This window comes from Hydra vulgaris, chromosome 02 (genome assembly GCF_038396675.1).
Source record: "Hydra vulgaris chromosome 02, alternate assembly HydraT2T_AEP".
In the NCBI taxonomy this organism is placed as follows: domain Eukaryota; kingdom Metazoa; phylum Cnidaria; class Hydrozoa; order Anthoathecata; family Hydridae; genus Hydra; species Hydra vulgaris.
Genome location: NC_088921.1, coordinates 53057501 through 53085224, shown reverse-complemented (window position 1 = coordinate 53085224; position 27724 = coordinate 53057501). Strand labels below are relative to the sequence as shown.

Below are 27724 nucleotides of genomic sequence, written 5' to 3'. Positions count from 1 at the left end.
ATAAAGTATTATTATTAAAATAGATTTAGTTTTAAAATGTTTAAAAAACCTTTGGACCGTCTTTTCCTCTTTTCCCAATTTTTCCTGATTGGCCTTTTTTACCCTAAAAACATTTTATAACAAAAATAATTACATTACAAATTAAAATCAGGCAGTAGTAATAATATGAACCATAATGATATTAACATAAATAAACAATATGTCGAACAACATGTTGCTAAAAATGAACTTCCTACTTCTGGTCCCTGATTACCATTTTCACCAGTTGCACCAACTTCTCCTTTGTCACCCTAAATCAAAGAGTCAACATAATAGGTTAGTGTTAAAATTTTACAAAAAATTGCAAATAATAAAAAAAAATTAAAAAAGACAAAAACTTTATTTTATTTTTATTCTTTTAAATAATTAATTTTAATTTTTTTGTTACCTTGATGCCTACAACACCTGGTTGGCCTATATTTCCTGGTAATCCTATTTGCCCCTAAAAGTATGCTTATATAAAATAAAAATCATATATTTAATATTTTTCTTGATTTTTTAGTTTATAATTGATTAATATTAAAATTTATAACTTTTCTTAAGCAAAAAAAAATCTAAAAAATACTTGAGGTCCTTTCAAACCAATGTTACCAGGAGATCCAGTAACTCCTCGTTTACCCTGGAAATATTCGGTAAATTTAAAAAAATAATAATATAATAAAATCTTTAAACATAAAATATAAAATAAATAACAATAGTAACAACGAAGAGCTATTAATAATGTTAAAATAAATACTCATAACAGTCTATAACTTTATAAGTTACTATTTATAACCACAACCAAATATTTATAACCACGACCAAATATTCATAACTTTTTGTTATATTAAAAATAAAGCATTTAAAATTTACCTTGTTCCCTTTTTCACCATAAAATCCTTTTTGCCCTTCATCGCCTCTATCTCCCTATCATTATAGAAAAGTTAATATTAACAACATCAATATTTATTTATACTTAAAAATAGATACTATAAAACAACATTTAAATAATTTTATAACTACCTTTTCACCAGGAATTCCTAAGTCCCCCTTTTTGCCTTTAGCACCCTATCGGAAAAAAAAGAAAAAAGTTTTTCATTATAATAACACAAAAATTATATTAGGCAACAAGAATAACTTGCACCCTAGCAACAAAAACCTTATTAAGAAAAAAAAATACATCAGGAACTTCATAGGTAGAAAAATATTTCAGCAAGTAACAAGAAAAGTCATAAAAATTCTGACCAATCATAAACTCTAGTTTATGATTGGCTAAATACTTTCTAACTTTTTAGTTTATTAATTACTATCATTAGTTTTATTTAAAGTTAATCATAATTATATTATACTACATGCTAAAAAACCTCATATTATTCACTTTTCCTTTGATATCAATTAAAATATATAAAGACAATTTACAAAAACATCTACCACTTGACCTTCCATCCCAGATTCTCCAACTTCACCAGGATATCCTTTTGAACCCTATAAATATATAAATTATTTAAATTAAATATTTGAAAACCCAAGTTCACAATAGTTACAGTATTTAAAAAGTTTAAAAGCATCATATATCATTTATAATAGCTGCTTAAAATTATTAAAAATAATTGATTTTAAAGTGGTTGATTTAAAACAATCAATTCTTAAGAAATACCTACAAACAAAGATTTGTTATTTGAATAAATGTTGACAGTAATAAAAATGAGATGTGAAACATGACCAGTGTGATATCATAATAGTATATTGATAAGAGTAAATGCACATAAGCCAATTTATATTCTTATAATAAATTTCTCAAACTTTTTATTTCAACATTCTTGCAATTGTAATACTTTACAAAACTTGTTTTTGTTTTAATTAAGTTACTAAACAGAATAGAAATCAATAAAATTGATAAAAGGATAGATATAAAAATATCTTTGGCATGTCTCTCTGGAGTTCACTTTTAATATAATTGAGGTTTTCGAAATCTAAAGAACTAAATGAGCCTAAAAAGTATATAAAACACATGATCCATTAATAAACACTACTCCAGAATTCAAACAAAATCTAAACCAAGCATAAAAAAAAGTAAACCTTATTAAAAAATTAAAATTAATAAAAATTTCATGTAAAGTGTAACTTGATTTGAGCATTTTTGATCAGTGTTGATAAATTTTCTAACCAGGAATATGTTGAAAAGCTATTTTTTTAGTTGTTTTATTAATAAAGCGTTTATCTTTTACTGACAGTTTTGTTTAGATTAATTTAAAAAAAGTTATCCCAAAATGAAGCTGACAACATTAATTGAACAATTGTACAACTATTGTAATTTGCATTCTAACACTAAAACGAAGAACATTGTAGAGTATTTTGTTGCCTCTAATCACCCCGAAAGAACTATCAAATGTTATATGGCAAAGTGGAAGAACAATGAGCCGAAGTCCTGTATGCATGGATCAGGCAGAAAACCAAAAATAATGACTGCTAGGAACATTAATCACCTGAAAGTTCTCTTGAATAATGGATTCGGAACTTCAACAAAAAATTGCGAAGAAATTCAAGTGTGATCATTCCTACATTGTAAAAACATTAAAAAACAAAACAAACATTTGTTATTTTAAAAAAAAAAAAATCCCTGATCACACTCATTATTAGTAACTGAGTAACATTAAAGCAGTTGCAACTGAAGTGTGGCAGAATTTGTTGCAAATTCAGAAACCTTGAATTCGTTATTGATGATGAGTCTTATTTTAAATTTAAACATACAAATAAAAATTCCAATGCTGGATTTTATTCAGATAAACCAAAAAAATGCATCAAAAAATGTAAAATATAAGTGTAAAAACTTGAAAAAAAATTCTTGTGTATTACCATATCCTCTCGTGGAATCTCAAAATCATTTATTGTTCCTGAAAGAATGGCAATTAACCAAACAGTGTACAAAAATGATTGCATCATCAAATGATTGATTCCTTTTATCAACAAACATCGCAGTAATGATAATTATATATTTTGGTCTGGACTTATTACACTATGCTAGAAGTGTGACTAATTTAATGAAAAAATGATGAAGTGTGACTACCTTGATGAAAAAAATATCTGTTATGTAAAAAAGCTGATAAACCGGCATGTGTCCCAGAATTAATGCTTCGTGTATGAAAACAATTGGGAAGCTGAAAATGAAAATTACTTTTTTTTTAAAAAAATGATTTTTTTTAAAAAAAAAAAGTTGATAAAAATCTTGTAAAAGACATGTGCAATTATGTATACAAAAGTTGGCGCAGAACGTTGCAATGCTGAGAAAGCATTATTTCAGTCCCAAAAGTAAAAAATAAATATATTGCTTACTACTCTATACTAATTTTTTGTTCATTAAACTTTTTTTTGTGCTATTACTGCTTGTGTTTATTTTGTTCTAAATTTTTGTTCTAAAATTATAAACTATCTATATCTATATATAATCTATATATAAATATAGTATAATCTATATATAAATATATATAAAATCTATAAATTGCTACCTTTATTCCAGGTAAACCTTTATTTCCAAAATTGCCATGAGAACCCTAACAAGAAAAATTTTTCTGACTAAAGAAAAAAACTTTAAACTATTTTAGATTAACCAAACCCTTTTTTTGATTTAGATTTTTTTGATTAAACAGATTTTTTTGATTAAACAGATTACCTTTTCCCCTTTACTGCCAGCAATACCTTTTTCACCTTGTAAACCTTTTTCACCCTTTGAAAAAAACAAAGTTTTATATTTATCTACAGTTTTATGCACATTTAAAGCCAATATACTTGCAACAGCTGGATTAAAGTAAAGCTGTACAGCTGTATAGCTGAAAGCTACATGTTATAAATATAAAATACAATAAGTAAAAAAATTGTTTTTACAATAGTAAAAACAACTTTTACTAATAATTTTGAAATTAAAAGATTTTTTTTTTTTTAATTGATTTTTAATTAGCAAAGAACTTTCATAAATAAATTTTTTAAAGTTTATTGCAAGACTTCCTGATGGTCGTCAATGATCCTGATGCATATTTTAATAAGTCTTGGTGAACATCATTAATTATAAAGCTGGCGTGAATGATGAAGCTGGCTCTATCAGCATACATAAATGATAAAACTGGCTCCATCAGCATATGTGAATGAAGCTGGCTCCATCAGCATATGTGAATGAAGCTGGCTCCATCAGCTTTTTTTAAATTTTTAGTTCAAATACTCAACAAAAAACAATACCTTTTTTCCAGTAGTACCCGGTGTACCTTCCTCACCAAACATTCCTGGAAAACCCTGAAAAAATAAATTTAATTTGAAAACATTGTCTTAAAATATAATTTAAATAATAATCTCATAAATACTAGGGTCACAGCAGCAACAAAATTTTTGCATTAAAAATTTCAGTTAGTAACAAATAAAAACTAACTTTATGCCTAGTTACAAATGCATTTTTAATAACAAATGTATAATTTTTACATAAACTTATCTAGTAAGTCTAAAGGTAGCAAATTTAATAAAGATGAAATATTTTCTCATGATTAGTCTTTCTAAATTTTCTTAATTCAAGTGTTAAAACATATAAATACTTGTAATAACTATAAATAAAAATATTTTCAAAATTTTAATAATTTTTATAAGAAAATATTTTATATAACAGCTGTTTTTCAAACTTATATTTCAAGATGTAAGTTTGAAATTTCAAGGTGTAAATTTGAAAAGAAAATATATTTAAAATTAAAACATGTTCTCAAACAAAAAAATAATAATATCAGAAAAAATTTAACAAGTTATTTTGACCATTAAACAAAAATCTTTAACTTTTCATGCAATAACGATACATTTATATGCAATTATAAATAGCAAGGATACAAAATTATAAGAAAAAAAAGAGAGGCAGAAATCAAGGAAGATGTTATTATTGCTACCACAGAAAAATAATTATTAAAAAATATTTTAAGACTAATCTAGGATTCACATCTATCTTATTAACACACAAAAAAATAAGAGAACTAGATGTCCACTAAAATTGATAAAAATATAATAAGCTAAGTAGTACATAAAATATCATGAAATTTTAATCAGCATAATGTAATCTTTTTGTTTTAAAAAACATAATTAAACGCGGTTGTGGTGTAGTGGTAGAGCGCTCCCTTCATAAGAAAAAAGTTCCAAGTTTGATCCTCACCAAGTCCCTGGTAGTACTGTGCTCAACTTGTTTCTCCACTCAACAGTTTTGTTTGTCAAGGTTTATCTTTTGGAATTGAGAGAGGATTATAACCACAATTAATATAGCCACCTCAACTGTAGTGGCCTTCTTGATCTTGGGGAGGTAAACTAACATTTAAAAAAGATTTCAATTCTAATAGCATTATAATTTATGTTGTATTTTCAAGTACTTAGTTTATATTAAAATTTGTACTATTGTAAATTTCTTCGAAATGCTATATATATTTTTTTAATATATTTGATTAGAATTGATGAAACTTACTTGATAGTAATACAAGCATAGATATACAAGGTAGTAATAGATATAAAGTAATAGATATAAGATAGACATACAAGATTGTAATACATTATGTGCAATAACACCACAAGGAACAAAATTAGACATAATGTAATAAAAATATGATTAATACTATTTTATTATTACCAGTTTGCATCTAGCTATATATATGAATAAAATAGATAGGTATGTATGTGTGAATGTATGTATATATGCATATATATATATATATATATATATATATATATATATATATATATATATATATATATATATATATATATATATATATGCATTATACATTTATTTATGTATATGATTAGAACATGTATTTTTTAAACAAGTTTAAAGTTGCAAACTTACAATAAAAATAAAAAACAAAACAAATAAAGTTTTTTATTTTACTTTATCAAATAACTATATAGCTCTAAAATTATTTATTATGCACACTTGTTGATTATATGCACACGTAAAGATAATTATATGTATTTATATATATCAAAATTTTTATTTCAGTATTTGTACAAGGTTGTCATTCGATATATATTTTACCTTGTAGCCAGGAATTCCTGGAACACCAATTGGACCTGGCATACCATTCATACCCTAGCACAAAAAAGTCATATGACATTAAACTAAATCAATCATAAATATGCAAATTTAACACCTGTCCTATTTTTAAAAACAATAGGACAGGTGTTTTAAAAACACCTGTCCTATTTTTAAAAACACCTGTCCTATTTTTAAAAACACCTGTCCTATTTTTAAAAACACCTGTCCTATTTTTAAAAACATCTGTCCTATTTTTAAAAACACCTGTCCTATTTTTAAAAACTTTACTTACTTTTTTCCCTTTTGGTCCTCTTTCTCCGATGTTACCTTTTATTCCAGGAACACCCTGTGTTAAAAAACAAAAACTTGTATTTAAAATGCAACAAATAAATAAAAAGAAATATTATTAAATAAAAAATTTTATGTGTTTGAAAATAGCGTTACCCCACATTTAAAATAGCACCACCCTACATTTAAAAATGTGAGAATTTAATGGGTACACCCTTAATTCGCAAAAACACCTACCTTTTATAAAAAATATTCATAATACATAAAAAAAAGTCATCACCCTTTCTCCTTTCATTCCAACAACTCCTGTTCGACCGATGGCTCCATCAACACCCTTAAAATTATAGAAATGGAAGATAATACAAGCAAGACATTAAAATTGATTTAAAAAAATAATGATATAACAAACTTAACATAATCACAAAAGTCTGAAGAAGATTATTATACTTTGTCTCCTTTATTACCAGGTGGACCATGATCACCTGCTATGCCCTATATAGAACAACATCAGTAAAATAATTTAAAGAAGCTTTTATTAGAATATATAAATCTTAATATATTGAATTTATAAGAATTATTTCTGTGCCTTATTCATTTACATGTTTGACTTAACTATTCTAAACTAATGCAGGTCCACAGTCATTATTTAACATAAACTGCTTAAAAAATACCTCTTGTCCTTGTTCTCCAAAAGCACCTGGAGGACCTGGGTACCCATGATCTCCCTGCAAATTTAAATGAAATAAATAAATGCGATATGAAAAAGTTGTATTTTTCAAAAGACAATTAAAGGTTAATAACAGTAATCAAATAATAATAATAATAATGTAACAATGAGATAGTAATAGAAAAATAGATAATACAGAAAATAAATATTAAAAGTAATAGTAAAAATAATGAATAAATAATAATAATAAATAAAAAAATAAACTCTACAGGTTCACCCATACGACCAGGTGGTCCAATCTTTCCCATCAAACCCTAGATGATTAAAATTTACATTCATTTTAACATTTATCAATTAACAATTTTTTACATGAACAAAAAACAGTTACAAAACAGAGTTCTTACTGGTGGACCATCTTCACCTACTGCTCCAACAATTCCTGGATCTCCTGGATAACCCTACATATAAATAGTGATATAGTATTTATTAGGGGCTGCTATAAAGTAATATTTTGATTAGTAATATTACGTTATTACCCATTTTTGCCATATCCAAAAACAAAACAAAAAACAGAGAAATACTTAATAAATGTTACTGCTTTGAGTTTACACTATTGGGTCTTAACTACAAAATTTTTAAGTTGAAGCTTGAGGCTGGTGGCCATTAAAATCAATGAAACTAAAGTAATACTAAAAATGCATATTTTTGTTAAAAAAAAATGTCTACAGTATAAATTTATATTCAATCTATTAAATATAAATAACAAGTTATACAGATAAATAAATTTTTCTTCTTTTTATGAAAAAGAAAATGTCTGAATTAAGGTTAGCATTTCAAAAGCTGAAGTGAGAAGAATATGCTATTATGTGCTAAGCTTAATATGTAGTAAAATGGGTTTTAATCTAATTAATTCTCAAAAAAGATCATCCACAACACGAAATTTATTAAATGCTATATAAATAGTATTTGCAGGCAGTAACATTATGACTTTCTAAAGCCTAGAACTTTCCTGAACCTCTGGACTGTTTTGGATGTTTTTAGAAATCTCTGAAACTTTCTAGAATTTTTTTGATTCTTCTCGGGTAATCTCCTTATTTGAAGAATCTGGAGTATTTCCTGAAGTGAGGTTTCAGAAAATACTTCATTAAATAATGAAAGATGGAATTCCTGTGCAATACTAGCATTTTTAGTATTTATTCTTCTAGCAGAGAGAAGAAACTCACTACTCAATAGTTGAAGATTTATCTCTTACAGTTGGGCAAACCATTGGTTTACTGAATAAATGTACAATGCAGATATCTGAAGCTGTTGAACAGCTTGCACGGTCACAAGATTTTTTTTCAGCACAAAAAAAATATAAAGACACAAAAAAGTTATTTTGCAATGTGACAACGCTCTGCTATATATTCCTCAGCCTTTAACTTATTTGGAAACAGTAAAATTTTACCCCACTGTTTTGTGGCCTAGACACTACTCTGCCAGACTTCTATCTTTTTCAATATAAGTGACATACAGCTTGGTTGAAAATTACTTCATACCACCTATTCAAAAATATATAGTAAATAAAAGTAACTACCGTATATACTCGTGTATAAGTCAATCCGCGTATAAGTCGAAGTGAGAATTTAGGGTGAAAATTTGGTCCAAAATTGGAAACCCGCGTATAAGTCGAAGTGGGAATTCAGAGTGAAAGTTTTGTCCAAAATTGAAAACTAGCGGATTCAAAATAAAAATTTGCGGTCGAAAATATTATTTAAAACATTTATTGTAAATATAAGGACATAAACACAATTAAAGAATTATGTAAATTGAAAACATTTTGTATTAGTACAGACATAGGTAAACATATTAAAATTGAAATTATCTGATCAATCATCAAAAAGTTCATTGTAGATTTCCTCTGAAACATCTCCAATGTGATCATCTGTGTGATTATTATCTTCCGAGTAGGCTTCAACATCTGCCAGATCCTCAGCCTCATCATCGAACAAAGCATCGTCTTCAGTTCCATCCATAGCATTGCTGATGCCACATTTCAGGAATGAATGTTTGATCATTTCTTCGGGGATTGATTTCCAAGCCTCATTGACCCAAGCTGCAACAAGTGTAATGTCTGGTTTTTACAAGTTGCCTCCTTTTGTTAGAGTTGCTGAACCGAAACTCATCCACTCGGTCCACATCTTGCGAAGTCGATCTTTAAAGGGTTTGTTGAGACAGACATCCAATGGCTGGAGAACAGATGTAAGGCCTCCTGGAATTACAGCAAGGTCAGTCTTAAGAGCGACTGCAATTTTCTTACAACCATCTGTAAGATGAGCCCTAAACATGTCCCAAACCAACAATGATCTCTTGCTCTGCATGGCTCCAGGTCTTTTGTTCCAGACATTGCTTATTCAGGATTGTGTGCCTTGCTCATCCATCCAACCTTTAAGATGTGCTTGAACAACGACTCCAGATAGAAATCTGGCACCTTTAAGTAGAGTTTTTCCTTTGAAAATGGTGACAGGCTTTAATTTTGCTCTATCTGCCATGCAAGCCAACATAACAGTGAAATGAGTTCTTTCATGTCCAGTTGTTTTGATCATAATTGTTTTTAAGCCAATCATGTCCACTGTTTGGTTTTCTGGCAAATCAAATGTCATTGGAGTCTCATCCATATTTCCGATTTTGAAAGGTCGTAGTCATGTTTTTTCCGTAGATTAATGACAAAAGAATGAAATGAATAAACTTTATCTTCTAAAACGGCAGGAAGTTTCTGTGCAATCTTTGTTCTTTGCTTTAGTGTTAATGAGTTTCGATTCATAAATCTACTACACCTATGCTTTAAATGTGGTAATATTTGATTTATTTTGGTATTTTTCACTTTTTTTTGACTGAAGGGCGCAAAAACGAATGAACCCTCTTGTGACTATGCATTCATTTTGTCTCTGGTCCAAAACCCATTCATTAATCTCATTTTTTAATTCAGGAAACGATGGAATATCTCCTCCTTTTGCATGTTTGGTTTTTGGCATTTCAGAAAGATTTTTTTTATTTTTTCGCCAGTCACGCACAAGCTTCTCATCAATGTTATTTTCTCTGGCAGCATTTGAGTTACCATTAATCTCAGCAAGTTCAACAACTCTAAGTTTAAATCCAGCTTCGTAGGAATTCCGACTTCGTTTCATTTTTTGATGCACTTCAGTTTATTATTTGATACGAATTAAAAATATTCAAATAAATTAAAACACTATTTGAATATCCTATACAATTGGGTGGTTGTAAATTAATGATTTTAATTTGAGCATATTTGTAATGTAATTAATAAAACACATTTTAATTTAATAATTTAATAAAAAACATTCTTCAAAACATTCTAAAAAACATTCATTCAAAAGCATATTTGTAATGTAATTAATAAAACACATTTTAATTTAATAATTTAATAAAAAACATTCTTAATACAAAATCATTATTAAATGAAACATTTTTTAATCAAAAAATAAGAAATACGAAAAAAAATTTCTAGGAATAAATTTGTTTTTTTTCTGACCCGCATATAAGTCGAATTGCTGTTTTAGAGTAAATATTTTGTCCAAAATTTCTCGACTTATACGTGAGTATATACGGTAGTTATCAAGATGTCAATAAAAAACATTTAAACTGTTATGTTTCTTTAACATCTTATTTGCTGTTATACTTTTTTAACATCATGTTTGCTGTTATGTTTCTTTAACATCATATTTGCTGTTATGTTTCTTTAACATCATGTTTGTTGTTATGTTTTTTAACATCATATTTGCGCTTCTAACCCTAACATTAGGTTTATAATTCTAAATAGTTTGCTTTGTTATAAAAATATCTAACTTCATTAATGAATGTGTGTTAATCGTAGAGGTTTTTAAATAACTTACACTCAAACTTGGGTTCTCCATTTAGGGCATTTCCATTTCTGTGCATGATTTTTTTTTACAATTAGAAATTCAACTTGATGTGTATTGGATACATACTATTATGATTATCTTCAAGATAATCATAATAGTATGTATCCAAAATATGTTTATCATAAATATATAGATAATCATAATAGTATGTATCCAAAGTATGTATCAAAAATATGTTTATCATATTTTAGGCTGAATGTTTAAATATCAAATTTTACTCTAAATTTTTAAATATTTTTTTATCATTTTATATTTTTTTGTGTTCGTGTCACAATAGTTTGAAAAACATACAATCATTTTCTAAATGCTTCAGCTATATGATGACTGCTATTTCTCATTGAAAATATATTAAACTTAAAACTATTAATTAAAAAAAAAAAATATTAGTAATATTATCAACAACATATCAAGTTCATCAGACATGCTTTAAACAATGCTTTCAATGTTGTTCTTGTTATTGATAGTCAAAAAGAAATTTAACTAGGTTTTACACATAGCTATGTATTTATCTATATAGATAATACTATGTATTATCTATATAGATAACTTTACGCAAGGAAAAAAGTTTTTTTCCTTGCACTAAATAACACAACAGTTTTTATACACTTTTTTTGTTTCAATAAATAAAATCACAACAATAGCTAATTTAAGAAGCTTAAGAACTTATTTATAACTTGGAAATTGCTAATGATGACATCATAACTAGTAAACATTTTTAAAGGCTTAGAGTTAAACATTTACAAGAGCAGCTAGATGAGAGTCGTTTTTTACAATTTTTATGTAAAAAACTTTGATGACTGAAGACATCAGTTCTTTACATAAAAATTATATTTTATAATTTAACAAAACAAATTTTTTTTTAATTTATTTTGATATGTAGAAAAATTATGTTATATCTATATTTATATTATTCATTTTTTTTAAATGTACACTTCTTAGTTATAATTCAATTTTAAAATTTTATTTTGTTCATGCTAAAAAAATGCATACCCATCATATATTTATTTTCATAAGAATTTTTCAAATAATTTAAACTAACCTTTTCTCCTTTTGGACCAACATAACCTTGTTCTCCAGGTGGGCCCTTAAAACAGAAGTTAGTTTGACTTCATTAGTTTTAAAAAAACTAAAAATTATTTTTTTTGCTGGAATACTACAAACATAATTTTTTCTTTAACTTAAAAAAAACTGATAAATTTTTTATTTATTTTTCAAACATTAGAAAAAAAAAAAATTAAAAAGAAACAAATAAACCAAATACTAAAAAGTTCAAAATTCAAAAATATTATTAAAAAAAACAAAAAAAAAAAAAAACATAAAGCACAAATTTAAAAAAAAAAAGGTTGGCCCAGGACATAAATTTCAATTTTATTTTGGTTACTTTATCAATGTAGCATTTCTTAATTGATTTTCATTGTTTTTTAATAGTTCTTTAGATATACCCATTCAAAAATTCATTTTAATCATGTAAACATTTTTCTAACAGCTTTTCATTTCCAAGATAAGAGAATACTTAAATTGGATTTGGAATACTCATCTTAGATTTATAAGTGTTTCTCCCAATGGTTAGGTTCAAGTCATTTTTGTACCAAGACTCCACTTTTTGTACATATATTCATGTATTTTGACAATGTTCATTTGAGCTTTGGTTTCTTTAAATTTTCTCACAATCAAAAAATTTGAATCTAGTGTTTTTCTCATTTTTTGGTTGTTTCAATGAATTGCTGCATTTTGAACTGATTCCTCCATTACCTCAACATTTGAATCATGCAGGTTTTTATTTTTGTCTCAAATCACGGTCAAATGGTACAATTTCATAAAAAAATTTCATGCCCAAAAAATCAAAACCACAACAATTAAATTATGTTCATTAGTTTTCTTTTTAACTTTCTGTTACTTTTAGAAACAATAAACTAATTTTGCCAGAAGAAATTGATTTATGTTGATTATTTCTTGAGATAATTTACTTCAACTTCTCTTCTTAATGATTTACTTTGCCAGTTCAAATTCTGGATAAATCAAAAAAAAAAAAAAAATTAAAGTTTTTATTTCTTAATAATCAACAACAAAAATTGACTTGAACAAATTTTTTGTAGATGTTGATTTTACTCAGTTGCATCAACTTGATGTTTAACATCATTGTAAAAAGTCAGCAACTAGAAGGAAAGCCTTAACAGATGTTAGCAAAATGAATGATTTAGTTAATAAGACCTGATCCTAACATAATATTGTAGAAATCAAAGTTTTGCGTTTCGCTTTAAGAAAAAAATAAGAGTTTTAGTGAAAGAAAAATCTATATTTTTTAGTCGCGCATTTTATACACACACTGCGTGCTAAAAGTTTGAAAGATAGTTGAATATAGTTGACTAACTCCAAAATTATTGTTTTTAATCATAAAAATAATAATATATGCATGTAAAAACACTTAAAAAATATCAAATGTGCAAATTGTAACCATATGGTATTTATATGCAAATTTGCCATTTCATACAATAAACACTCTCAATACTACATTTTCCATATTTCCCAAAAAAAAAATTTTTTTAATATTATTTAAATAGATACCTAGGTAAAGTTTTATTTATGATGCGCAAGCAAAAAGGCAAAACTGAGTCAGAAACGTTAAGGTGACAACAAATAGTTGCCTTAACACAACTGTCCCCTTATAGCGCATTTTTTTAGCACATTTTACTTTACATTTTTTTAGCACATTACTCGCCATTGAGTATATCTAGTGATATATATATATATATATATATATATATATATATATATATATATATATATATATATATATATATATATATATATATATATATATATATATATATATTAATAAATTAAAAATACATGATTAAAATTATTAAAACAGTTTTCATTCAAATAAAAGCTGCTTTAGTAATTTTCATCATGCTAGTTTTTCAATTTTGGATTCAGCCTTCAACAAATTTATATTAAAACTCAAAGAAAGCATGTACATAGAGTGTGAAAAATCCACTAATAATAAACAAGTAAACCATGTAAAAATGACACTTTCAATCTAGTTCCTTTTAACATTACTGGTTCTTTTATCGTTTTTAAAACATTTGCTACATTTTTTTATTGCATTTTTTATTTTAAGGTCTCTATTAGTTCAACTTAATTTTACTAATTTGATTTAAGCATATTAATATATTTCAACTAAAAATGGCTATGATATAGTTGAAACTAGGGTTTGTAGATTTACAAACTTTGATTTACCGGTAATTCGTTAAATGAAAATTGTAATACTGGTAAATCGGTAAATTACCAACAAATTTTATATATCAATAAATCAATACAACTTTTATAATGCCATTTTTATTAAATATCATTTTTCAAAAAATAGCTTTGTAGAAAACTTTAACTATCCAATGTCTTGTCTCCTAATCGAGATCTAATTTTAGTACAAATTAGTCCAGCTCCTGAAAATTGTCTTTCAGGTTCAATACTTGTTGGACAAATGGTCATCAAATAGTCAAAAACTATTTGAAAATTTTGTATATTTTCTTTTTTATTTTAACTCTTTTTTTATAACTTCTTTTAAAGCTTTTGTGTTACTTTCTTCTAAAACAGTTATTCCTTTATTCTTGTCTGTTTGATTTTAAGAAAAAGACTTTCCTTCATAGAAAAATCAGTACTTAATTTAACAGTAATGAGGTCGTTATTTATCTGAACCTGATTCATTTAGGTGTCTTTGAATACTCTCACCAGATTCCACATTATTGTACAAAATATTTTCTACAATGTCAACAATAGTTTTAATAATTACAACTTTACTGCTGATATTAAAAATGCCATAGTTGTCTTTAACGGAAATAATAGCATTAGAGTCTGTTATGTTACAACTTATTAATTCATTTTTTAGTGCAATACTTAAAAAAGTATTTTGGTTAGTTAACTTAAATTTTAATTTAAGATCGGCTACATATAAATTAACTTTTTCAGTGCAGAGTGTTTCAACGACCAACCTAATAGGTTGCAAGCTTGATATTATATTAGAAAGTAATTTTACTTCATTTACATTGCAATCAATATCAATTTTAAAATCTATCAGACTTTTTCGAACAGCATCTTTAAATTTTAAAAATCTTTCCAGCATGCTTAATAAACTACCCCATCTAGTTTTACAGTCTAAAATTAAAGAAAGTTATTTTCTGACAGTTTCTTTAACCTATTTTTGCAGTAGTTAATCATTTTTGATTGGTGATTTTCTGAAAAGTTTTACAAATTTCCAAATTTTTGTAATTAAAGAATTTAGCTCTGCGTTTTGTAGAACAAGTTGGGTAGAGTCAATATCTTCATGGTCTACTTCAAAATTTTCAAGTTCAATTTCCGAATAATCAGAATCAGAATCAACATAATACATTACCATTAATACATTATAAATTACCATCATGTTCATTAACGTCTTGTACATCTGTTGAACTAATATTATAAAGTACTTTTATGATTGCCAATTGTAGACTATGTACGATACATAACTGATAGTTTTTATTAAGTAACTTTACCTTTCTCTTGTTAACGGCAGCAACGCCTGATGTTAGGCAATATTTGACAAAGCTATATGAAACTCTTTAAGCTTCTTTTTAATTAGTTCTGCGCATACCTCAGCAAGTGCAGATCCATCAATCCGAGTCAATCCCAGATTTCAAAAATTACTGTCATTTCCATGAATAATAATATTTATATACAGGCAGTTTTTATTTGACTTCTATTCCTCTGTGGTGAGGCTATAAGCTTTTTTATTGAGTTTGTTCTGTAAAATTTCCATTAAAACCTCTTTCCTTATTTTATCAGCAAAATCCATTACTTTTTTGTAAATGGTTTTGGACAATTTTGGTAACTCTATGAACCCTTTTGTTTTTAGTAAAATCTTTAAATCTTCAGATGTACAAAATTTATTGAAAGGAATTTCATCTTGCGCAATCATTCTTGAAAGTACAGCTTCAAGAGATTCGTCTCTTTTTTTGATAAAAAAAATAACTTTCGATGCTATTGCAACTGTTAGTTCTTTTGCGCATTCTCCTATATTTCTTTTTAACACATTAATTTTATGTTGACTCTTTTGATGGGCTTGTAAACCGCTAGTACTTCCACCTGGTCTTTTAATTCTTTTTACGCATTGTTTACATATGGCTATATCTCTCGCTTCTGTACAATTATATTAATTCCAAATTGAACTTTTATCCATTAATAGGTCTTTAAAACAATTTTTAAAATAAAATTAAAAAAAATAATTTTCTTTAACGATAAAAAATTTGCAATTAGAGTCATTAAGTTTACTCTTTATTTACTTAGAGTAGTTAAGTTTACTCAAGTGTTAAGCTCAAACAAAAGAATGCTTTACACTTTTATATTTTTAATTTTTAATCTATTGACAAGAAAATAAAAAAATTATATAATGTTTATAGTTCTTTATAAGATAAAAATATTTAGCAATTAGGAATTAAAACAATCCATAAATTCCAAACAAAAGCTTGATTTACCGGTAAATTACAAAAATTTACCAGTAAAAAATTTGAACCAGATTTAGGTATTTACCGGTAAATCGATAACCGGTATTACAATCCCTAGTTAAAACATTTATTTTATAAATTAAATGGTTTTAAGTTAAATTGTCTTATTTATTAGAATATTTACACATTTTGTGCCGAATAGAAACTTTGGATATTTGCCATCTCCTAGGTAAGTTGTCCTTGCCATGGTTAAACAGCCTCACCTACCCTAATATAAGATCATTATAATGTCATGACTAAAAACTAGTGTCTAAAAATAGTTCTAATATAAGTCCAAACATAATCCAAATAAATCATTTTAAATAAAATCAAAAAAGAGTACTCTACATCTTTTTAGAATATCCATCATTACTGACCCCTCATTGTACCCATAACATATTATGTACTTCATTGTATACAACCTGGAAAAGTTAGCATATGACTCCCTTTATCTTGCTTGGCATTTTCTTACTTCTGATTCCATTTTCAACCTCTTTAAGTCTCTTATTCATATGAAATACTGTTGTCATATTCGGGCTAGTTCTTTTAACTAGGCTTGCTTTCTTTTAGATAAAGTCTAAAATTGCATTATTGCTTTAAAATTGCAACAACAAAAATATGGGTTTAAGGAGCATATCAATCGAAACAAAGTGGCAAGTTGTTGGCCTGAACAAAAGTGGTCTCAGTAATCAAGAAATCAGACGTCAACTTGAAATCAGTGAATACAGCATTAGAACAATGCTCAAAAACTATAATGAGTTTGGAACAGTCAAAGACATAAGTCGTTCTGGTCATCCCAAAAAAATGTCAAATAGGGACAAAAATATATAAGTAAAAATAAATAAGTGCAAAATTGCTGTTGAAACTCCTTTAGCCGCCAAGCTTGAGCCTCTCTCCTGTCGCAGTAAATTTGAATCATTCTATCCTTCTAAAAAAAACTACTATGGCTGCTGCTTAAGCAAGTTATCATCATCTGCTCCATTAACCAAAACTCAATTTCATTCAACAAATTATTTTACTGTAACTGCTCCTTCATATTCAAAAACATTTATTTATCTAATATTTTTTCCTTGAACATCAGTGCTTTGGTCTCTTCATATTACTTTTCTAAGGTCTTCATGTTTTGCTGACTCGTGCAATTTACAGTTTTTAAAGTTTTCTGTCAACAAATTTCTTGCTATTTTTACTTTGTTTTTTGTTTTCTGTTAAATGTTTTTGTTACTTCAAGTTTATTTAATGGTTTCTTGCAGTCTTGTTGGGAGTAAATTCAGTTTAAAAAAAATAACAACTAAACAAATTGTATTAATTAAATATTTATAAAGAAAAATGTCAGAAAAAAATTTAATAGTTATTTTTAATCATTACTTGTTGTCCAGGTTTCCCAACAATTCCAATTGGGCCTTGTCTTCCTATACGACCCTTTAAAAAAGTCAAACGAATCAAAAATTTAAATTAGGATAAAATAAATGTGATATAAATAATTAATATCAACATAGTTTTAATTAACTTTAATAAAAAGTTAATTAAAAGTTAATATCAAAATAGTTTTAATTAACTTTTAAAAGCACCATTTAAAAATAAATAGCAGCAAACAAGGTAATGCAAATGAAATCAAAACAAATACTGTAACATTTAAATAAAAAAGCAAATTTAAAAATATAAAATGTTACATAGTTATTTACAAAGCAACACATTTTTTTTAACAATTAAATAATTTCAATTTTGTTTTACTAAACTAGTACAGCATTGAAACAATTTAATTTTACCTTAAATAATAATATTTAAATATTTATATTGCTATGTTTTTATTGTGGCTTTTAATTTTAATTTTGTTGGTTTATTTAACGTTGGTTTATTTAACACGTATTTAACTCAGTATTTTTTATCTAAAACATGATACTATTGAAGTCAAGAAGTTTGAAGTCAACAAATTTGAAGTTAAGTTGAAGTCAAAAAGTAAAAAACTTTGGCAAACTACTGAATCAATTATATTCATAACATTTTTAATCATGAAAATGAGGATTTAAATTAAATACAGTTAATTTAGCAAAATTTAAAAATTCAACCATTGGTCCAACAGGTCCTTCTTCTCCTTTTTCACCAGTAATTCCCTAAAACAAAACACAGAAATAAACAATTTATATAGTGATTAAATTGTTGTAAGATATTTAATAAGAATATTCATAAATAAATTAAGTTTTATAAAAAATAAATCGATTTAAAAGGATAGTGCTAAAATTCATTACCATCATCATCAAATTTTCGATGATGGTGATAAATTTGTTATGTATTTTTAAATTATTGAATTGAAAATCACAAATGTACAGTAAAACATTAAAAAAAGGTACTCTTTTTCCAGCTGGACCAATAGACCCCGATTCACCAAATTGGCCCTAAAGAAAAAAGAACTTTTTTAGTTTGCAACATTTAAGATAAAAAATAATAATGGCAATAGACAAAATTTAAATGTCCCAATCTTGTGCTTACTGAGTGCCACTACCAGAAATTAAATCTAAACACGAGTCATGTTGACAGCCATATTAAATTTTGAACATAAGGAATAACAGTCAAAAATATGATTTGTTATGGTTGATATGTCATTTCACATTACTAATTTTACTAAAAGATTTCTTTTAAAACATAAAACATATTGAAGTAATACAAACACTAAGGTTTTACTTTTTCACCAGTTTTGCCAGGATGTCCTCTATATCCTTGCATTCCTTTATACCCCTAAAAAATATTGTTTTCATATTGTTATGTAATGTGTTTTTAATTAAAATATATATATACATATATGTATATATATACATATATATATAAATATATATATATGTATATATATGTATACATATAAATATATATATATGTATATATATGTATACATATAAATATATATGTATATATATACATATATATACATACATACATACATACATACATATATATATATATATATATATATATATATATATATATATATATATATATATATATATATATATATATATATATATATATATATATATATATATATATATATATATATATATATATATATATATATATATATATATATATATATATATATATATATATATATATATATATATATATATATATATATATATATATATATATATATATATATATATATATATATATAGTGCTTCCAGAAAATATTAGCGCACTCATTATTTTTTTATTTTAGACAACTACAAATCAATATAAATTGTAAAGTAATTTTAATTTTGAACTAGTTTTTTTTAAAATGAAAAGTAAAACCAATCAAATTTAATTATAATGTCAAATATTGTCAATCTGCTTGTTTTTTTTATGAGTTAATTAAAAGTTTAATGACTACTCAGAAAAATGTCTGAAACTAAGTGTGCAAAAGTATTAACGCACTCATTTAAAATGTATTAGCACACTCATCTAATTCCTTTGAGAAAAAGTTTTTTGGTTAATTTTTGCTCTGCTGATTAATAATAGTCAATAAAAAAATAAGAAGAATAAATTGAAGTGGCAGAAATATCATTTGAAATACAGTTAGTTAAAACTTTAAAATTGCAACAACAAAAATATGGGTTTAAGGAGCATATCAATCGAAACAAAGTGGCAAGTTGTTGGCCTGAACAAAAGTGGTCTCAGTAATCAAGAAATCAGACGTCAACTTGAAATCAGTGAATACAGCATTAGAACAATGCTCAAAAACTATAATGAGTTTGGAACAGTCAAAGACATAAGTCGTTCTGGTCGTCCCAAAAAAATGTCAGAAAGGGACAAAAATAAAGCAATTATGCTTGCTAGATGCAACCAAAACATGGGCATAGCCGAAATCGCCACAGACCTGAATACAATGTTAGGTGAACATCAAGTTAGCCAATCAACAATTAGCAAGCTTATGAAGAAAAAACATCTCAATTCATACCTTGCAACAAAGAAGCCACTATTAAGTATCAAAGACCGCCCAAGCGAAAAAAATGGTGCAAAGAGAGAGTTGCATGGACTGTAGAGCAATGGAGAAAAGTAATTTTCTCGGATGAGTCAAATTTTGAACTTATTAATCGCAAGAAAAGGGTTGTCGTAAGGAGATACAAAAAGGAAAAATATAATCCTCGTTTTATCATGTCAAGAGTTCAAGGAGGAGGATGTTCATTTGGCATTTGGGGCTGCATTGCTGGATCTAGCAATGGAGTGACACATCTTTACACTGATCCCCTTAATCAACATCGATATAGAGAGATATTAGAAGATTATTTAAAGTCATCAATGGATGTTTTCAAGGCTGACTCCACATGGCAATTTCAGCAAGATAACGCTCCTTGCCACACAGCATGCTCAATGAAGCAATACATAGAAGAAAAACGGTTGAGTCTAATGCCTTGGCCCGCTCGCTCACCTGATTTAAATCTTATTGAGAATCTTTGGAGTTGGATGGACTGCAAGTTACAAAAAAGCAAACCCACTAACTTGGTGCAGCTCAAAACATAAGTGGAAGAGTTGTGGAATACCGTACCACAAGAATTAATCAGAAAACTTATAGATTCTATGCCGCGTAGAGTCTTGGCATGCCTTAAAAACAAAGGTGGTCACATAAAATGCTGAACTTTCTTAGAACCTTTGAAAAACTGTAAGTGCGCTAATACTTTTGCACACTTTTTTAATACTGTTTTTATCACTCTTATTGTATTCTAATTAAATTCAAGATAATAATAAAGAAATATCTTTTATATGTTTGACAATTAGTATCTCTGCTTTATTTTATGAATAAGGTAAAAAAATTATCAATCAGCCTTTTACTGTTTTCGAATTACATTCATTTAAAGTTCAATTAGGTAAAAAAAATATTAGTGTGCTTATACTTTCTGGAAGCACTGTACATATGTATGTATATATGTATATATATGTATATTTATATATATATATATATATATATATATATATATATATATATATATATATATATATATATATATATATATATATATATATATAAAACCATATCAAATGTGTGTACTTTTTTAAAAAAAAGAAGAACATACAACGACTGACTAAATATGGAGAACATGTAAGGGAGTGTCAAAATAAAAGAGAACATGCAACATTAACTCATGGTTTGGGTTAGGGCAGCAATTGTTTTCTTCATTTTTTTCTTCTAAAAAAACCCATATGTATTTTTACAGTATAGTGTCATTTCAATACTTCTTATTTTAAAAAGATAGCTTATGAGTGACAAGTTGCAGTATATCCATTAACTATCAGATAAACCATGTCATAAAATAATAGTTTTAGAAGATTAAAATATGTAATATAATAAATAATAGTTTTAGAAGTCATAAAATAATAGTTTTAGAGGATTAAGATATCTTCAGAGTAAAAAAAAAAGTTATAAAAATATTTTTACCTTTGGACCCTTGGCTCCTTGTAACCCTTTTTCTCCTGATAATCCAGTGTCTCCCTAGTATAAAAAATTAAAGTTGGAAATTAATAAAAATGATTACAACATCTAGAAAATATTTTCTTAATTAAAACATGTGTCCTACATAAAAGGATGGTGAAGCACACTTTATTTAAGTAAAATTAAATAAAATAAAATAAAAAAGTTTCAAAAAAATAAGATTATTATGAGACAAAATAGTAGATTATTATAAGACAAAAGTGTGAGAAAGTTGTTAAAGTCAATTAGATCAAATGAAAAAATTATCCCTAACTAACTATATAAAAATTAAATTACAAGAATCATTTAGTGTCTTAACTACAGTGATATTTCACACATAAATGGAATTTCGCACTATTATACAAAGAATTCTTAATTTGAATTGAATTTGAAGAATTGTTAATTTGTGCTTTTTAATATATTTTTTATTAATGTTTTGTTAGCTCACTTATTTTTATAGTTTTTTAGAAGAAACTTATTTTTATGTCTTCATTTAGAAATCAATTCCAATTTTTTATTTAGTAAATATTCTTATCATAGCATTCTAAGAACTTTAAATTAAAAGTTTTTCTTTAAAATCAATCTAAAACTTTATAAAAACAAATATTTTTCCATTAAACAAAAGATTTAATGATTCTTTTACTTTTCCAGGACTCCTCAAAGATAAAATGAAAAGAGAAAATATCGAACATGAGAAAACCTTCCACCTAAGACTTTTTTTCAAATCTAAAAGACTATCCCTTTAAAAGTTATCTTTTGGTGCCAGAATGGAACTCTCAAACACGTTAAACTTGTCCAAAAAACAAAAACAAAAAATGAAGAACTTGCTTGAACACCTTGGTAAAAGCATGCTTGATACTTATGGTTGATTTAGATTGGAAGGATTACATGATTGATTGTCAGAATTTTATGATGTCAAAAAGAAACATTTATATCAAGAAATAAAAAGTAAACACATACCCTAGTGTTTATACATCAGATCTTATTCTTTACACAATGAAAGAGAGAAACTTAGATCCTTACTTCAGTATAGTGGATAAGAGTTTCAGTAGATTTTCAAAGAAAGTCAAAATTTAAGAGAAATGTGGAAATTCTTATAAAGTTTTGTCATAAAAATTTAATACTATTAAACATATTTTTTTTACATTTATAATATAGAAAAGAAAACAAACATATAAAAGGATATATTTCCTTTCATACATATTAATTGTTAATTAATATATTAAATGTTAATTATCAATTATTTAAAAAAAAAAAAAAGTAGTTTTAATACATATATTGGCTATCAATTGGCATTTCTGTTTATCTTCTCGAATGTATTTGACTCATTTTATGATCAATCAAAGATAGTGTATTTAATGGTTGAAATAATTGCATTTTTTTTGCTAATACTATGCTTATATTTTTTTGGCCATGTTTGGCCAGGGTTTTTATAGCTGATATTCACTGGAAAAAATATATTTAATGAGTTAAAAACAGTTTTGGTTGCAGATACTTGCAGATGTAGGCTATGTAACTAAAACATTACACATGATTTTATACCGTGACAACTGTCAATAAAACATTTTTTTTTATATTACTATATATTATTGATTATACAAAAACCCTATATAAATAGGTTGCTTAGATATTGTTAGTAAAATAATTGCAGTGCTGGGAGTATTTTAAATACCAAGTACTTAAAAAACTATTTTAAATACTTTCAATGTATTTGTACTTGTATTTTAAATACTTTTGTTGGAAGTATTTAGTATTTGTACTTAAAATACTTTTTATTAGTATTTTGTATTTTATACTCATTGAAAATACTTATAATTCAAATACTGCTTAAAGCATTTACAAAGCACATTGTTCACTTAGCCACTATTTATTCTGAATTATTTCTTGTTTTATTATCTGCCTTGATTTCATTAGGGTAATTATTAAATTATATTGCGGGAATTATTTTAAATTAAAGATAGCTGCAGTTAACATCGAAAATAAAAAGACTTCTATTAAGCCGTCATCAGCGACCAATCTCAATGTGACCACTGACAGCATACCTGAAAATTTTGTTGTATATAATGATGATACTCCAAATGCTGGTGCAACAAATCGTGCTCATCAAGAGTGCATGTTGTATTTGAATGATAAAGATACTAGATTGAATGCTCTGAATAAGTATAAGACTGTTTGGTCACTGTTTGTCAAATTCAATACCACTGTACCATCTTCGGCTCCAGTTGAACGACTGTTTAGCACATCGGGACAAATACAAACGCCTAGGCGTAACTGTCTAAGTGATAAGATGTTCAAAAAACTGCTGCTGCTAAAAACAAATGTGGACAACTGAATGAATGATATTTTTATATCAATGTAGTATAATGACTAATAACTCCTTTCGAGCAATGACAAAAATAAATTTTGAAAATTACCATAGTCGTAAATTTTGGTAGAGTATTTTGTATTTAGTACTTTAAATACTTTTTAAAAGTATTTTTATTTTAAATACTTTTAAAGTATTTGTATTTGTATTTAAAATACTTTTTTGTTTCACTATTTGTATTTAAAATACTTTTATAAAGTATTTTACCCAGCACTGAATATTTGCCAACTATATTTAACTTATTATATATTAGATTATGCAAAATATATAAAATTATATATATATATATATATATATATATATATATATATATATATATATATATATATATATATATATATATATATATATATATGTATATATATATATATATATATATATATATATATATATATATATATATATATATATATATATATATATATATATATATATATATATATATATATATATATATAATTTAATATATAAGCATGCATAACAAATCTGCAACTGCAAAAAGTAGGTTGTTGCTAGGCAAAAATTAGGTATTCATAGCAAGTAAATAAAAAATAACACCTTATTAAGAGGCGCAGACCTTACACTGGTGCTCATACCAAATTTAGTGTATATTGCACCCAAAAAATCTACAACTACAAAAAGTAGGTTGTTGCTATGCAAAAAAATAGATATCCATAGCAACTAAATAAAAAATAACGCCTTCATAAGAAGCTCAAACCTTATATTGGTACTCATGCCAAAAATAGTGAATGTAGCACTAATATTAAATTAGTTATTAATTTTGTCTTAAAATTGGCCATTCTGTGTCATTCCAGTATGCAGTGCATTCTATATGAGTTAAATAATACTGTAGTTAAGACACTTATGACTTTCCGTAATTTAATTTTCAGTATAATTTATATTCAGTATAAGTTTATTTATTTGAGCATATCTGATAAGGCATGAAAAACTAAGCTTAATAGTCAAAAAAATCATTTTTTAATACAGGTTTTAAAAACATTTAAAAACACTTTTAAAAATTTACCTGAGCTCCTTGTATTCCTAATTCCCAAGTTGACAATCTAACGAAACCTGGAGGAATCTAATTCAAAGAAAAAAGTTACAGGTAATATAGTCAACAACAATAAAAAATGTAGGAAAATGTATATGTCTATATAAATGGCAAAAGCAAAGTTTCTTCGTTTAAACTTGTTCCTTTACTCATATTTTCTAAAAAACCTGATTTGGAGTGGTGAACCTAAATTTAACCTGATCTAATCGGATGATCAATTGCAATAAAAAAAACTTAATTAAATTTCTATTTAATAATAAGAAATAAAATTAATAATAAAAAAAAATTAAACTTTATTTTATCTTTATTTTATATTATGATATTTTATCTTTATTATTTTTTATTTTTTCATTATTATGATTATTTTTTTGCTTGAAAAACGCTGATACAGCTGATACGCTGTCTTTTGATACTTAAAGCTTGAAACAATGATTATAATTATATAATTTACTTCTGATAAAAAAAATGACTTAATTTAAAACTAATTTAATAAAAATATATAATTTTATTCTGATAAAAAAAATATAAATTAATTTTGATTTAAAAAATATATAATTAAATTCTGATTAAGAAAATATATTTAAGTTTATTAATATTAAAGCTAATGCTTGGGTTTAACTGTCAAATTTATCTTAAAAAATTACTAAATATTGTTCAATATTTAAATTTTATTTATTTATAAAAAAATTAGCTCATTTTTATCGAAATTATTTTTTTTGGTTTACCTTTCTAAAGATTCTTTTTTACTCAAAATTAAATTTTAAATAAACGCGCTCCAAGGCTGCATCAAAAATTTGCACAAAACACAAGTTGAACTTTTTTTTAAATGCAAGTTGAACTTTTTTTTATAACGCAAGTTAAAGCGCAGCGATTATTTTTTAATAAATGATATATACAGCGATATAATTGAAATAAATGGTGTTTGGAAAAATAATCTTCGCTTTCACAACAAAATCATTAAAAAATAAACTTTTAATAAATAAAGTAAATAAACTAACGTAAATTTTTTTGTTACTCACTGATTTTTTTAAAATAAAAAATCATTTTTAGTTGCAAAGCCACAATAAGAAATTTAAGAAATGATAATCAAAAAAAATTAAACAGTTACAAAAGTCAGGAAAAAAAATAAATTTGTTTATACCAAACATTTTTAAAAATGCAATATTTAATTTAATTATTTAATATAAAAAATTGAAAGAAAATAAACATTCCTTAATAGTGTTAAATTATATTTTACTTGTTTTGCAGTAATTAATATTATTGCAGTATTTAAAAAAGTTAATTTCTTTAAAAAATAAAAAAATAAAGAGAATTTTATGATGTCAAATTCACATTAGGCTAATACGTTGAGCATTTTTTATTTAAATCAAGGCCTAGTGTATGGTCTTCATGATCACCCAGCTACTGGCAACATGTAACCCAGTGCAACCTGTTACATGTCCTGCTGCCTTGTGGGATTCACTTTCTAAGCTAAGGCTGGAAGGAGTTTGCTTCCTGTTATCAGTACTATTTAAAATTGGTCATGCCTATAGTAATATATATATATATATATATTTTTTTTTTTTTTTTTTGCTTGTGGGTGTCTTTTATATAGATGGAAGTGCCTTAGTTACTATAGCTCTACTTAATATGCATGCTTGTGTTCATTTAAACAGAACATTTAAAATGTTTAAATGTTCTGTTTAAATGTTTATATCTGTTTTTATGCAGTGTGAGCTCATTAACTAACCAGACATAGCAACTATAAAATCTAGGCTCACCTTAATGTCTAGCATTTTGTTAGATGTAATATTTTTCCTAATGCATTTAAAAAATATCATGCCTAATGTTTTAAGGTACCATTTGCAAGAAGTAGCTCCTTTTAATTACTCCAGGTCAGATCAGGTTCAGGATCCTGTTTTGTTTCTTATCTACATTAATGATCTTCCCAACAATTTTACATAATAAGTAGCTCTTTTTGCTGATGACTCAACTTTATAGTCCTGTCTTGACAATCGCTTAGAACAGGAAGCCGAACTTGAATCTGATCACTTCTGTAACAGATTGGGGCTCACAGTGGCTTGTAAATTTTAACTCCAACAAAACTCAGTTATTTACTGTAAACAACAATCGGAGTACTGCCAACATTCCTATATTAATGAATGATAACCCACTCATTGAGCCCTCTTCTTTACGTCATCTTGGATTATCGTTTATTACTCTTTTCCATTTCCTTTCATGGAAACCATATATACAACCGCTTGCTAAATTAACATCTGCTAAGGTTGCTTCTCTTTACCATGCTTGCCATTTTTTCTCTCCTGATTCCATTCTCTAACTCTACAAATCTCTTATTTCTCCCTTATTATCTTTTATTTGTTCAAGAAATCATAATAGGAAAATGTTATATCTGCAAATATGATATGTTTAA

The 27724-nt window shown here is 26.0% G+C and overlaps 1 protein-coding gene across 2 annotated transcripts in view; it reads right to left on the bottom strand.

Moving 5' to 3' along the window:
* Nucleotides 1-27724, bottom strand: part of LOC100204954 (collagen alpha-1(II) chain) — an 86912-nt gene that overhangs the window by 33914 nt on the left and 25274 nt on the right. For both annotated transcript variants that reach the window (XM_065791359.1, XM_065791360.1), the window contains exons 4-27: nucleotides 25288-25344; nucleotides 21866-21919; nucleotides 19138-19191; nucleotides 18807-18851; nucleotides 18525-18569; nucleotides 17824-17877; nucleotides 11982-12026; nucleotides 7424-7477; nucleotides 7289-7333; nucleotides 7024-7077; nucleotides 6800-6844; nucleotides 6633-6686; nucleotides 6357-6410; nucleotides 6065-6118; nucleotides 4249-4302; nucleotides 3689-3742; nucleotides 3525-3569; nucleotides 1450-1503; nucleotides 1042-1086; nucleotides 892-945; nucleotides 605-658; nucleotides 428-481; nucleotides 237-290; nucleotides 50-103 (exon numbers count right to left, since the gene is read on the bottom strand). In XM_065791359.1, coding sequence (XP_065647431.1) covers nucleotides 50-103; nucleotides 237-290; nucleotides 428-481; nucleotides 605-658; nucleotides 892-945; nucleotides 1042-1086; nucleotides 1450-1503; nucleotides 3525-3569; nucleotides 3689-3742; nucleotides 4249-4302; nucleotides 6065-6118; nucleotides 6357-6410; nucleotides 6633-6686; nucleotides 6800-6844; nucleotides 7024-7077; nucleotides 7289-7333; nucleotides 7424-7477; nucleotides 11982-12026; nucleotides 17824-17877; nucleotides 18525-18569; nucleotides 18807-18851; nucleotides 19138-19191; nucleotides 21866-21919; nucleotides 25288-25344 — 1236 coding nt within the window. The remainder of the gene's footprint in view (nucleotides 1-49; nucleotides 104-236; nucleotides 291-427; nucleotides 482-604; nucleotides 659-891; nucleotides 946-1041; nucleotides 1087-1449; nucleotides 1504-3524; nucleotides 3570-3688; nucleotides 3743-4248; nucleotides 4303-6064; nucleotides 6119-6356; nucleotides 6411-6632; nucleotides 6687-6799; nucleotides 6845-7023; nucleotides 7078-7288; nucleotides 7334-7423; nucleotides 7478-11981; nucleotides 12027-17823; nucleotides 17878-18524; nucleotides 18570-18806; nucleotides 18852-19137; nucleotides 19192-21865; nucleotides 21920-25287; nucleotides 25345-27724) is intronic.